The following is a 14,018-nucleotide window of genomic DNA, read 5'->3' on the forward strand; positions in this document are numbered from 1 at the left end:
AAAGGGTGCCCCAGCCCCAGAGAAGCCGCAGGGCAGAAGCTCCTACCGGGTCATCCTGAGACCTGGCAGGAGCTGCAAGGGAAGAAGCCCCAAGCCCAAGCTGCCCCTGCTCCGGGTGCAGCCACCAGGAGGAAGCCCTGGGTTTGGTGCCGGAGCAGTGGTAGGAGCCGCAAAGGCAGAGCGGGGGGAGGAGCTGCAAAGGCCAGAGCCCAGGCTGCCCCAGCTGCAGGAGGAAGCCACACCTGGACCTGGAGCTGTGGCAGGAGTCGTGGGGTTAAATGGAAGGCCGGAGCCCAGCTCCTGGGCTGCTGCAGCACAGAAGTGAGGGGATACCACCTTCATTTCTGTGCTGCTTCTGGAGGTGGGTCTGATCTCCCCACCAAGAGTAGCCATGCAGGAGAAGGACAATTCCTGTCCCTCCCCAGCATGGCTGGACTAGTAGTTAGGATTCCTGGACTCCCAGCAGCAGGGGAGATCAGATTTCAGGGGGCAGGGTTGATTTCACAGTCTGTGACATGATTTTCATGGCTGTGAAATTGGTAGGGCCCTACTGATCACTAGCGCCAGATTCCATCAAAGGCATCATGGGAGTTGCAATCTGTGTTCTGTACCTCCAGAATGCTGCTCCCCACCAGTTCCCAAGCATTGTGGGAGTTGCAATCTCCAGCTTGCAATCTTCCCCTCCCCCAACCTCCTGCAGCTACCTCATCCTGCTCCCTCCCATTCCCTGGGTCACCCCACAACCCCCCAGTCCCCCAAATTCTCCTGGGTTTCCCAGTGCCTCCCAACCAACGGCGCACCCCCTCCTGAGTCCCAGCCCAGCCTCTCCCAGTCCTCCTTGCTCCCCCAGCCCAGAAATACCCACCCAGCCCAAGGGAACTCCACCCTCCCTATCACCCCATCCTGAACATCCCCAGGCCCCTCCATCTCCCTCTCTCCAGCTATTCTTATGCCCCTCACTGCTCCACCACTCCAACTTGCCTGAGTCCATCCTTAATCCCCTCAACCACATCATCCCACCTCACTGCCCCATACCTTCCTGGTCAGCCTGCTTCTTAATGCCCCACCCAGGCACCCCCCCACCATATTTCCCTCAGGGTTCCCCCAACCACCAAACCCATCCAGCCTCCTGCCCCACCATGAACTCCACTTATAAAATCTCCCACCTACTTGAGCCCCCCATTCCCAAGCAACCCATTTCAAGCCCTCCCCAATATCCACAAGGCTCCCCCATCCATATGGTCCCTCCCACCCCAGCTCCTCCACTCCCTCACCCCAGTCCCCATTATCTTCTCCTCTGACTGTCCATTCCAAAACCCCACAAACCCTGTGGTGGGGTTTGGGGGAGGGTGTGCACTGGTCTTGGTCTGTGTGTGAAATTCCAGGGTCCCCACAGGAGTTTGTCTGCCCTGCCTATATTACACTAAGATGACAACCCAGCAATGAAACACACATTTCTGAGGTTCAGAAACTGGGTTAAGTCTAGTACTGGGAGCTAAGACCCTGGGACAGTGGGGAGTGGGGTGACGAAGGAGCATTGATGTGTACTGAACTGGGTAGGTCTAACACATTCCTTCACTGAAGAATTTCCAGGTTCTGGATTTCCTGGTCCTGCCCAAGTTTACAAACTTACTTATTTACATAGTGTTTCCTCAAATATTCTCCAGTAAAAAGGAGCTCCAGCATTAGAAACTCCCTCTGTCCCTCTCACTGTTGGCCTCATGAGAGGATGTGGAAGGAGGTGCTGTCTGTGACCTTTTATCGGGCTGTTTTCTCAGAGTTCCTAGCCACCTCCATCTACGTCTTCTTTGGCCTGGGCTCAGCCCTCCACTGGCCCTCAGCCCTCCCCACCATCTTACAGATCTCTATTACCTTCAACTTGGCTGCAGCTACTGTGGTCCAGATTGCCTGGCATGTCAGTGGTGCTCATATCAACCCAGCTGTGACTATGGCCTTCCTGCTTGGCTCTCGTATCTCTCTGGCAAGAGCTGCTTGCTATATGGTTGCCCAGCTGGCCGGAGGGATCGCTGGAGCAGCCACGCTGTATGGAGTGACACCTGCAGAGGTCCGAGGAAGCTTAGCCATTAACACAGTGAGTTCTTCACCTCTCTTTTTGGTAGTGCTGATGAAAGTGAATGACCATTAACATTGCTATGAGCCAGACATGTGCAAGCTTCCCAACCACACCTCTTCCGGTCCCCTCACTCTTTACCTATGTGGCCCCCCTGCTAGTCCAGGCTTGGGTTAATATGTAGTGACTGATAGCAATGTCAATGCCCCTCAATCCTGACCTGAACCCCGCTGCAGGAGGAGAAACAGCCAACCATGCTGAATTATGTTGTAATTCCTAAATTAGGAGGCCAGTGCTGTGGTAGGTATGAATTGAGGGGGATTTGTGATAAAAATCACTGCCATCTGCTCAAGATGGAAACACAAATGGGCTGATCTTTACAGTGAAACCTGCCAAGTGACCAGCTAGAAATGAATGCTCAGTACAGGCAGGTTTTTAGATACAGGTCAAACAAAACTATACTAGATACCTCATGAATCTATGTCTATTTAAGTCAAGCCAAAGAAGTGGCTAGTGGAAGTGCTTACCCTTAGTAAAGGCTTGTGCATGTACTAAGCATTTATTACTGTGACTATCACACTTTTACAGATGAGAAGTGAGGCTCAGAACAAGGAAGAGTCACCCAAGATATCAGAACAACTTAATGGACTCCACAGATAGGACCTACAGCTGAGCATTCCTGCTGTTTACATATGTTTCAAATAATTTCCACGCATTCCCAGCTAAGTGGATTTTAGTTGCATGAGTACTTGCCTTCCTCTCTGCTTTTTCATGCTCCCAGCAATATAGTACCTAAACCATAAGGAACAGATTTTCAAAAGAGCTCTGCACCCTAGAGCCCCCATGGTTCTCAATTGATGTGCATGTGTAGAATTCTCCATTGTTCTCAATGAGAGCTGCTAGATGCTGAGCCATTCTGAAAATCTGTCCTCAATAGCCTATGAAAACTGGTTACTACTGTTCCAAAATCTGCTGTCGATGCCTGATCTGTACATTCTGTGCTTATCATTCCTACACTCGGTCAGTTGGTACTGCATGGCTCCAAAATTAAGGAAACAAACCATGAAAGATCCCCTTACCCCCACTGTTATACTTAAGTCTCCCAGGAGCTTGTGTTACTGCAGATGCCTGCTTTTGAGGTGGATTGTGTGAGGCAGCAGCATTACCTAGTGTGGCTGGTGGGCAGAAGTCAATGGGCTGCTGTGGTCTCCTAAGAAGTCCCTTTGCCATCCCTTTCCCCAGGTGCGGAGCAACATCACTTCTGGACAAGCAGTTGCTGTTGAGCTCATTCTCACCTTTCAGCTGGTTCTTTGTTATTTTGCTTCCACCGACAGACACAGAAATGCCAACTCCCCAGCCACGTTCATTGGCCTATCCGTTGCTCTGGGACACCTGATTGGGGTAAGCTTGTTAGGCACTGCATAAACCATGGAGAGGTTTATACCTAATGGAGCGCATGCTTTTTATTTGTTTCTAATCAACCAATTCTGAACACCCAAGCAGCGCTTTTGGGAGGCAGGAGGAGGGCAGGAGTGCTGGCTGTGGGGAAAGCTTATTGTTATGCCAGGCCCAGTATCTCCCAGTACAAGATGCTTGCTGTGGGAGGAACTCCCAACTAGGCCAATTCCAGGCTTCTCCCATCATACAGCAATAATGACTAAACTATAAATTAGTAGAGAGAGATTTGTAAATGTCTAACTGCCTAAACTACAACCAGAAAGATATGACAAATCAAACATGAGGTTCATTTGGACTTCATTCATCTTTAGACCATGTCATTTTCCTTATACTTTCTTCCCCATTTCTGTTTACTAGATCTACTTCACTGGCTGCTCCATGAATCCTGCAAGATCCTTTGGCCCTGCTGTCATAGTCAATAAGTTTACTGTTCACTGGGTAATATCATTTGTCCTTTCCCTTTCTGTCCCAGGGGTCTCTACCATCTCCAAAATACCTTCGGTGAGATGTTGAAATTTGGCCTTATTGCACCCCAGGTTTCTAGGAGCTCCTTATATCAATGTACTGAGACCAACACTGAGTAACATGGGTTGAACATTATCAATTATGTCTGCACTGAATGTGATCAATCCAGCACTTACTAAATCCCCAACTCCTTCCCCATCAGGCACTGGGCTCAGTGTAAAGTCTGGGAAGGACACATAGGAGTCAGCCTCCTCTTTAGGTTTCAGAGTAGCAGCTGTGTTGGTCTGTATCCGCAAAATGAAAAGGAGTACTTGTGACATAAGCTTTCGTGAGCTACAGCTCACTTCATCGGATGAAGTGAACTGTAGCTCACAAAAGCTTATGCTCAAATAAATTTGTTGGCCTCTAAGGTGCCACAAGTACTCCTTTTTTCTTTCTCTTCTTTAGATGTTCCAAAGACCTGGAAGGGAAGGTCCCCAGAAGTCTGAGTTAGCTGGGTGTACCACTTTGCAGGCAGGGACCAAGTTGTCTTCATCTTCTTGTAATCAGTCAGTATTTCACTGTTAAGGGGCTAGCTACACCTTTTCCCCCTCCCACTATCTGGTCTGTGAGTGCACCACGTTGGGTGTTAGGCCTCTTGCTCTCACTTCTCTTGGGGTGAAAGCTTGTGATTCTTCTACTCTTAGCTCAGGGTCCCTTGTATACCAACTGCTTGTTGCCACATAGGGCTAGTTCAGTTTAATCACCTGCTTGTGCCTCCCTTCAGGAACCCATGATCAGTGACATTGACCAACAGGCCTCTTAAAACAAAGTTGTTTTTTTATGTAGCAGTTGGAAGAAACATAAGAACAGCCATACTGGGTCAGACCTATGGTCCATCTAGCCCAGTATCCTGTATCTGACAATGTCCAATGCCAGGTGCTCCAGATGGAATGAACAGAACAAGTAATCATCCAGTAATCCATCCCCTGTTGCCCATTCCCAGCTTCGGGCAAACAGGCTAGGGACACCATCCCTGCCCATCCTGTGTAGTAGTCATTGATGGACCTATCCTCCATAAATGTATCTAGTTCTTTTTTTGAACGCTGTTATAGTCTCAGCCTTCACAATATCCTCTGGCAAAGAGTTCCACAGATTAACTGTGCATTGTAAGTAAGAAATACTTACTTTTTGTTTGTTTTTTTTTTAAACCTGAAGCCTATTAATGTCATTTGATGCCTAGTTCTTGTGTGGCAAATGTAAACACATCATGATTTTATAGGCCTCTATCATATCCCCCCAGTAGTCAAAGGTAAATAGTGATACTGGAAAGGGCTCCAGTTCCACTGCCTCCACAGTTCTTGGCACCAGTTAGCTAGCCTCCCTCACCCCCAGCTATAGCTGCCAGTGTCTTGGCACCATCTTTAGTTTGTGTCAAGGGCTTCTTCCTCCAACTAGAGTGCTTCCTATTGAATGTTCTCAGTATGGGGGGGCACTTCTCCATTTTGACTGGGAAGGAAAAGGGGATGGAGCCAGGAGTCTTTGCAACAAGGTTTTCAGTACTGAGGTTGACATGGTCAGTGTGACTGATTCCCCATGGGGTGCCACCTGGAACTGGGGTACCACTGAGCCCTCTGACCCACCAGCCTGGGCTTCTTCTCACACTGTGCTGCTGTGACAAGCTGCAAAGCCCTCCCAGCTTGCACTTTCACCAGCATTTACACAGGTAGGGACACACCCAGCTGCAGTTACATGCAGGCTCTCTAACCACCAGCCTAGGACCCCAGAGCAGTACCATCCTGCCCTGGTCAAACTCTGTCCAGTATATGGGTTTAACAGCTGGTCTGCCTCTCCCTCAATGTGAAGAGGACCATGCATGCTTGTGGTATCCAAGATGAGATTTTTTTTTTCCCCAGACTCCTTAGTCAAACGCACACTGGTTTATATTAAAACATAAAATAAGTTTAAGTGTTTATAAGTGATTACCTAGTAAATAAACTCAGTTTGTGGTTCTGTTTAACATACTAGATAAGTAGGATATGAATTAGCAAATTCTCACTGTGAGTGATAAACAGGCTGTCAGATTCTTAAGGCACAAACTGCCTTTGCTTTGCAGCTTGGGTCTCCCAGGTTTTCATATACAGGCTGTATAGTCTGTAAGGTGGTGCCACAGGACTCTGCCACTTTTACAGATCCAGACTAACATGGTTACCCTGCTGATACTATATACAAGCTGAAAGAAAAGGAGTACTTGTGGCAACTTAGAGACTAACAAATTTGAGCATAAGCTTTCGTGAGCTGAATGCATCTGATGAAGTGAGCTGTAGCTCACGAAAGCTTATGCTCAAATAAATTGGTTAGTCTCTAAGGTGCCACAAGTACTCCTTTTTTCTTTTTGTGAATACAGACTAACACAGCTGCTACTCTGAAACCTGTCATATACAGGCTGGGTTCTCTGCTGTCAGGACCTCAGTTGTGTACTAAATGCAGGTACTTTGAGGACAGTGGGGTATACAGTCACTAAATATTGTACTTGAGGTCCATATTTTTGAGATTTGCCTGTTGGGAACCCACCTGGGCAGACCAGAGACAATGAAAGTGTGGGAGGGTCACTCTGATGACAATGCATATTTACTGAGGTGGGGTAAGAGGCCCTCACAAAAACTGAGGAGCAGAAGCAGAGCTATTATATGTTGCTGTGTTATTGTGGGGCTTTTTTGTGATAAGGCAGCTGAGGGGATCATAAGTTTAATTCTAGCCAAAAAGGCTATGGGGAGGTAAGGGGTGTGATTCTAGACAGTGATTTCACATGGAAATAGAAAACAGAGCCGAGCAGCAGCTCTAGTTACCTGAGCAACAGGCAGAGTAAAGCAACCCTTGGATTCACCCCACAGGGTACAGTTTGTAGCAGAATAACAGCAAAGTGAGAGCAGTTGCATGCACCAGGCTGAGAGCAGAGGAACTCGCACCAACCCTGTGTGTCAGAGTAGGTGTTAAAAGTGTAAATATTTATCCCAACCTGCCTTTCCCTTTTCTCCAATCACTCCCCCACATAAAGGTCATTGGTTTAAACCTTTATGCTTGTGAGTACAGACTTGCCTGGCAAAGACACCCAGAGTGATTACAGATGCCTAGAATATTGGGTTGGGGGCTCAAACTAAAACTGAAGAGATGGCCCTAAACTAAGGACCCAGGCTTTGTCACTGCTGCTACATTGCAGAAGGGTTACAAACCCCATGGCCTTTGACTCCATAACTAGCAGTTGGCACAAAACACCTCACTCCACTATACAGAGGGGCATAAAAGGCCCCTCCTGTCTGTGTCCAACCTGTCTGTCTAATTTATTGGGAGGAAATGGCCACCCCTCAAAAAAAAAAAATCAATAAAAAAGAGTGAAGATGTAACTTCACCAGTTCAAAATGTTAGTCTGTCAGCCACAATGAAGGTGCAGTCTTGCTATCACAGGTGGTAAGAGGGAACTGAAGGAAGGGCAGGCTTGCTTCACCTTCTAATCCTTTGCACAGGAGCATGAGGAGGCAAAAGGTGCATTCGCAGCCTTGCCAGACACTGAAAGTTTTCAAGCTTATACACATGGAATACAGGCATACCAACATTGAGCTCCATACTGACACACATTCAAAGAATGTAAGTTATTTGGGGCTACAATCATTGCCTAGCACAATGGAGTCCTGGCTTCTAGGCACTATCACCATACAATAAATAATTAATATGCTATTTGTCTCCCTCTCCCTATCGCTGCAGATTTTCTGGGTGGGCCCTATGACAGGCGCAATCCTTGCTTCTCTGATGTATAATGTACTTCTCTATCCTGACCTGAAGAGTATTTCACAGAGGCTGGCAATTCTAAAAGGCACCTTTGACATGGAGGCAGAAGATATGGAGGAAGCAAAGCAGAACAGGCAGCCTGTGTCATTGATCAATGTCATACAAAGGGTTTAATCACACAGCATCCCAGAGATAAGTGGGTATCTTCTGAATAGGCCTGCAGTCTAGAGTTGGCCAGGTACCATCCCATGAGCTGGCAGAGCATGATGATATTTGATGGTATCTGGTGGGTGCAGGATCATGGTAGGAAGAGACCTAAGCACAGACAACTTGTGCCTTGGGAGTGGGAGGATGTAAAGGGGAGGACACATGATTTCTTCCCCCCCCCCCCCCCCCCCCGGGTCTCCTCCTGGAGAAACTTCCAGCCATCTCCCTGGTCCAGGGCAGCCAATCCTGCCAGCTCCTGTGAGGGCTGGGGCCACAGCAGCAGGGAGCACATGCCTTTGGAGAGGCCAGGGAATCTGCTCCCAGCACCTTCCCCAGTGACCCCTGAGCCCAGTCCAGGGACCGCTGCGCTCTCCCCACCTCCCTGGAGTTACCTGGAGGGGGGGGGGAAGGGGGAGACGCTCTGCCTCTCCCCTACCCCAGCACATTCATCCACTGTCCCTGGCAGCAGGGCATGGGCAGGGAGTGGGACAAAGCTGCTTCTCACATGGCTGAAGATGGCTGCTCAGGGTCACTGCTCTGTGCAGTGCAGTGGCTGCCTAAGAGAGCCTGGCTGGGGAGTCGGTGGCTGCAGGTCCGCTCCTCGCTCTGTCAGGATTTTCTAAAAAATAGGGCAGGGTGAATTTTGTTGCTTAGGAAAATTTAAAAGCTAATCAGGGAATGCTACTGAGTCATTCTATTTAGGACCTCAGGCACCGTTTGAACCATGTGTTCCTCTCCCTAATAACAAAAGGCCAATGGAGTACACTGTATTTATGAAGGCTGGGCTCTAAGCCCCATTGGTTTAATGGAGAAACCCACTGCCATCATAATAAAAAATGACTGGTCCCTTTCCTGAGCTTGTGACTCTTGAATTTACTCTGGGTATTTCATCTTCCTGAGAAACTTGAAATCCATCATAAATACAGTTTGTTGAGCAGTGAACCCACTTTGTCACTCACTGCATCAGGCTGTGGATACATTTTACAATGCACACTTCAGTCATGTACTGAGCATCTTTAATGAAGGCTCTAAATTGCCATAAGCTAACTACCTATAACTATTAGCAATATAATTGATCAATAATTTAGTAAATAAGATTAATGTATCAACTATGTCTGCACAGCATTGACTGAACACCCTCCTCCCTGCCAAATCCTGCTCCAACATGCATGGGGCTCAGTTTAACACCTAAGGTGGATTCTCAAGAGTTAGTGGTTTTTTTGTATGATCTATGTCCCCATGACATTATAGCCAATATGGGAGTTTTGAAAGCTTAACCAGGCATTTCACTCATTTGTGGGAGCCCTACTAAACCAAGGAATTTCCTAGCCCTTCTCCTCCAAGGCTGTTCTTCTCATAGCCATGAAACAGGGAGCAAATGTCTGTCAAGAGCCCTTGATGGTTTCTCTTCTACAGGGCTGGTCAAGCCAGCAGAGTTCAACAGCCATTGAATGATATTCCATTTGCTGGCAGTTTACATTTCCTTTGTTTGTTTTTCTTGGAATCAGTTCTCTATTTATAACTTTGTAAGTAAATTATTTTGCAAAAGGCTTTTCAGAGTTCTTTACACTGCCCCTAAAAACCTGACTACTAATATGATCAGACCACTTCTTATGCCAGAGGATAGATGAGAGAGCTAGAAAGTGTATAGGTACATCCCCTTACCACCAGCAGGCCTAGATCTACAAAAGGACTTGGGAGCCTAGAAAAACACCGGAATAATGAGATCCACAAAACCTGAGTCAGGTGCCTGGCCCCCTGCACAATGACTGGGGGAAGACAAGCACCTAAGAATGGGATTCACAAAAGCCACCATACAAAGCGAGGCACTCCCTACATTAGCCAATGGGAGATGCCAACACACAGGAGGATTTGTCCTAAACCTCACTCCTGTCATGAAGTTAGGCACACAAGATGCAAGTACATGTGACTGTTTGGATTGCCAGATGTCCAGTTTTTGACCAGAATGGTCAAAAAGGGACCCTGGCAGCTCCAGTTGGCACCACTGTCTGGGCCATTAAAAGTCCAGTTGGTGGTGCAGCAGGAAGCTGGGGTAAGGCAGGCTCCCTACCTGACTTGGCCCCATGTTGCTCCCGGAAGCAGCCACCAGGTCCCTACAGCCCCTAGGTGCTTGGCAGCCAGGGACTGGGAGGCTCCACACACTGTCCCCCACCCCAAATACTGGTTCTACAGCTCCCATTGGTCACAGGGGCTGGAAACCACAACCAATAGGAGTTGTGTGGGGGGGTGCCTGAACCCCTTCCTGCACCCCAAGCCCCTCATCCCCAGCCTCATCAGAGTCTGCACTCCCAGAGCCCATACCCCCTCCCACACTCCAACCCCCTGTCCCAGCCTAGAGCCCTCTTGCACCCCAAACCCACTCATCGTGAGCCTGCATCCCTAGCCTGCATCCCCCATACCCCCTCCCACACCCAAACCCTCTGCTCCAGCATGGTGAAAGTAAGTGGGGGGGGGGGGGGAGAGCAACAGGGGTGGGGGAGGGCTTGGAGAAAGGGTGGGGTGTGAGCAGGGCCTCAGAGAAGGAGCAGGGCTGTTCAGTTGTGTGTGATTAAAAAGTTGGCAACCCTAAGCAGCAGCAACTACTCGCCATGTACAACCACAACGCTGGAGTCAAGCAAGCTGAGGCCTACAACTCCCAGAATGCCTAGCAGGCCATAGCAGCTGCTGTGTGATTCAGCCAGCCCAGCTAGAGTCTGAGGGTTGGGTAACAGCTGCTCCGATCCATGTGAGCATGTACTGCAGATGCCCTGTGGCATCCAAGCTGTGATCCGCAGATATCCACACCTGTGGATTTGCAGAGCTCTACGTACACCATCCTCCCTGACCCTTAAAAATCCTAGCTCCCATTCCTTTGTTCTAACCTCTCTAGACTACCTTCCTTCCCCTTGGATCATGCTTGCCCATAGCTGTATATTTTACAAACCAAGTAGCAAAACTGCCCATATGAATCTGGCTCATTTGATTTGTTTTATTGATTGATCACTAGCAGAGGTACAGATGACATAAGCAAAAATTGCTCCTCTCACAATTCTCAATTTGCTTCCCACTGTTTTACTTCTCATGCCTTCTGTTCAGACATCATAATGATGCCAATAATACTTTGCACATCAATTGCTAATAATACTTTGTGAAGCCAACTAGTTAAGCCTCAGAACATGACTTACTCCTCTTTGTTTTATCCACCTTCAAGCTTGTCTGGTTCTTGTGAGCATTTTTAAAATCAAAGTTCCTCAGATATTTCTTCAGGCTTTCTGGGATGCTTCTTCTAAGTGGGAAAGTCTAAGCATATTGTGTCCAGATTGCACTACTGAGAGAGCAGAGCCTTTAACAGACCCTTTGTCAGAGTCACCTCACCTTTGTTTCATACATACAACTGTCTATTACTGAAGAATTTCTCTTTTCGTCATGCTTTCCAGTCTTCCTGACCTTGCTATTTCCTCATGATTGCTGCCAATTTTAGACACTAACAAAATACTAAGAGCATTAAATAAGATACATTTCTCCAATAAAATGGATGTCTTGTATTTTTTCCACCAAGATACAGAAGAGAGAAGAATGAGAGAGAAAAGGTCTGTCTGGGTAATAATTACCTTGTAAATCTTTTTGTCTGAAGCTCAGCAGATGGCAAATATCCCCTCTACTCAGAACTTTAATGGTCAAGTTTTTATTGCCTTTCAGGATATTTGCAAGAGCTTTTTTATGCAATTTTTACAAGGATTTATATACATCAGAATGGAGCATAAGCATACAGGATTAAAAGGATGCTTTCCCCCCCCCCCCCCAAAAAAAAAAAAAAAAGCTACCAGCAGAAACCAACTGGACCTGACAGACTTCCCAACTGCAAGGTACTAAAGATGTGTTGATTTGTTACTACCATTTTTAAACGAAGTCTGTAACAAAGGTTTAGGGAGGCAAATTGTGTTTAAGGGAGGGTAATCTAGATTACAGCAAGGGACTGGAAAACTATGTTTCTATTTTAGGTACTTGTATAGATACTATGGTAATAGGAATTAAGTATTTCACAGTTAATGTATTTATCTTCATACTACCCCTATTTTACAAATAGGAATGGAGGCACAGAGAGTTTGTCTACATAGCAACGCAATACCCATGGCTGGTCACATTAGCAAGTGCAGCTAAAAGGGGAAACACTCTAAAGCTGCTCATCTCTAGGGTGACAAAAGTAGACACATAGGGTGTCTATTTTAGACATCCTCTGTGACAAAGTTCCTCCTCTACCTTGGTGGGTCTTGCGCTTATTGGTGGATTTGCTCACCTTGGAGCTTCACAGTAGTCCTCCGTTTTCATGAACCCACAGTCCAGGTCAACTCCTCCTATCTCTGACCAGGAGTTGGGAGAATTTGGGGAGAACCCAGGCCCGCTCTCTACTCTGGGTTCCAGCCCAGGGCCCTGTGGAATGCAGCTGCCTAGAGTGCCTCCTGGAACAGCTGTGCAACAGCTACAACTCACTGGGCTACTTCCCCATGGCCTCCTCCCAACACTTTCTTTATCCTCACCGTAGGACCTTCCTCCTGGTGTCTGATCATGCTTGTACTCCTCAGTCCTCCAACAGTCCGCATTCTCACTCTCAGCGACTAGTGCCTTTTGCTCCCAGCTCCTCACACACACACCACAAACTGAAGTGAGTTCCTTTTTAAAACCCAGGTGCCCTGATTAGCCTGCCTTAAATGATTCTAGCAGCTTCTTGATTGGCTGTAGGTGTTCTAATCAGCCTGTCTGTCTTAATTGTCTCCAGAAGGTTCCTGATGGTTCTGGAACCTTCCATTACCTTACCCAGGAAAAGGGACCTAATTAGCCTGGGGCTAATATATCTGCCTTCTATTACTCTCCTGTAGCCATCTGGCCCGACCCTGTCACACCTCCTATAGCACTTCAAGCAAATGCAAAAGTGGAGTAAGATTCCTTATACAAGCTGTGCTATTTAATAGGTTTTCTGAAGTTTCAATATGGAGTGGATTGCTTACCCATAAAAGGCCATCTCCCCTCCTTTCTTTTAGTTCAAGATGGCATCTGCTTCTTTAGTATGATAGCATTTGTAATTATGTCATCCCAATCCCAAGTGACTCAAGCAGAACTCCTTGTGTCGTGCATTAAATCAGACTTTATGAAGCCCTGAAAGGCACACTTGCCTAATTTTCGATCCTCCCTTCATCTCTAGGAAAATCTAAACAATCTATACCTAAGTTCCCTCTAAACTGCATGGTCACATGGCTGCGCAGCTGCTTATTAAGCCCTGTGCAGGGGCTCAGGGCTGCAGCAGGGAGAGGCACCTCTTCCCCAGCACAAACCTGCCCCAGACTTGCTGCAGCCAGGGGAGAGGCACGTCTCCCCCACCCCCAGCTCGGGTACTGCTGCCAGGAGAGGGAGCTGGGTGGAGTCCTCTCTTCCGGCCATAGCTCCTAGCAGCCTGCATCCTAAACTCCTAGTCCCTGGCCCCACTCCAGAGCCTGCACCCCACAGCTGGAGCCCTCATGCCCCTGCACCCCAACCCTCTGCCCCAGCCCTGAGCCCCTCATCCCCAGCCCAGAGCCCTCACCCACCCACCCCCACACACCAATCCTCTGCCCCAGGCCTGAGCCCCCTTCCCCCACTCGGCCCCCCACCACATGAATTTTGTTATGTGCACCAATACAGAGGTGACACATCACCTCCATATTGGTGCACATAAAATTCATTCCACACATGAGTGTGAAAAGTTAGATGGAACACTAATCTGTACTAACACCACAGACTGGGCAAGAACAATTACCATTTGTGTTAAAACAGATCAGTAAGGATGGTCAGAAACTTAACCTGACACACAGATACCACACTGAAGTGTAGGAAAGCCTGTAATAGGCAATGGAGGGCAAGATGATCTCCTGACACTTACAAGATTGTAGGGGCCTCTCCCCTCACCTACAAGTCCACAGACTTCTCTTCTCCCTCAAGTTGTTACACCTGTTTATTTCTAACCTCTGCTGACACAGAAAATCTATTTTCTTACCCACTTTCTTACTACAGTCATTGA

General features: G+C 47.8%; 1 protein-coding gene across 1 annotated transcript; it reads left to right on the forward strand.

Annotated features, from left to right (window-relative positions):
* Positions 1 to 1,548: 1,548 nt before the first annotated feature.
* AQP6 (aquaporin 6) lies at positions 1,549 to 7,933 on the forward strand (the record flags this gene model as incomplete). The annotated part of the gene is made up of 4 exons (XM_084610673.1): positions 1,549 to 2,092; positions 3,314 to 3,472; positions 3,887 to 3,967; positions 7,736 to 7,933. The coding sequence occupies exons 1-4, from the start codon at positions 1,730 to 1,732 to the stop codon at positions 7,931 to 7,933; spliced, it is 801 nt and encodes a 266-aa protein (XP_084466799.1). The 5' UTR covers positions 1,549 to 1,729.
* Positions 7,934 to 14,018: the final 6,085 nt, after the last annotated feature.

The sequence above is a fragment of the Lepidochelys olivacea genome (genome assembly GCF_965140295.1).
Source record: "Lepidochelys olivacea isolate rLepOli2 genome assembly, chromosome: 20".
Lineage (NCBI taxonomy): Eukaryota > Metazoa > Chordata > Testudines > Cheloniidae > Lepidochelys > Lepidochelys olivacea.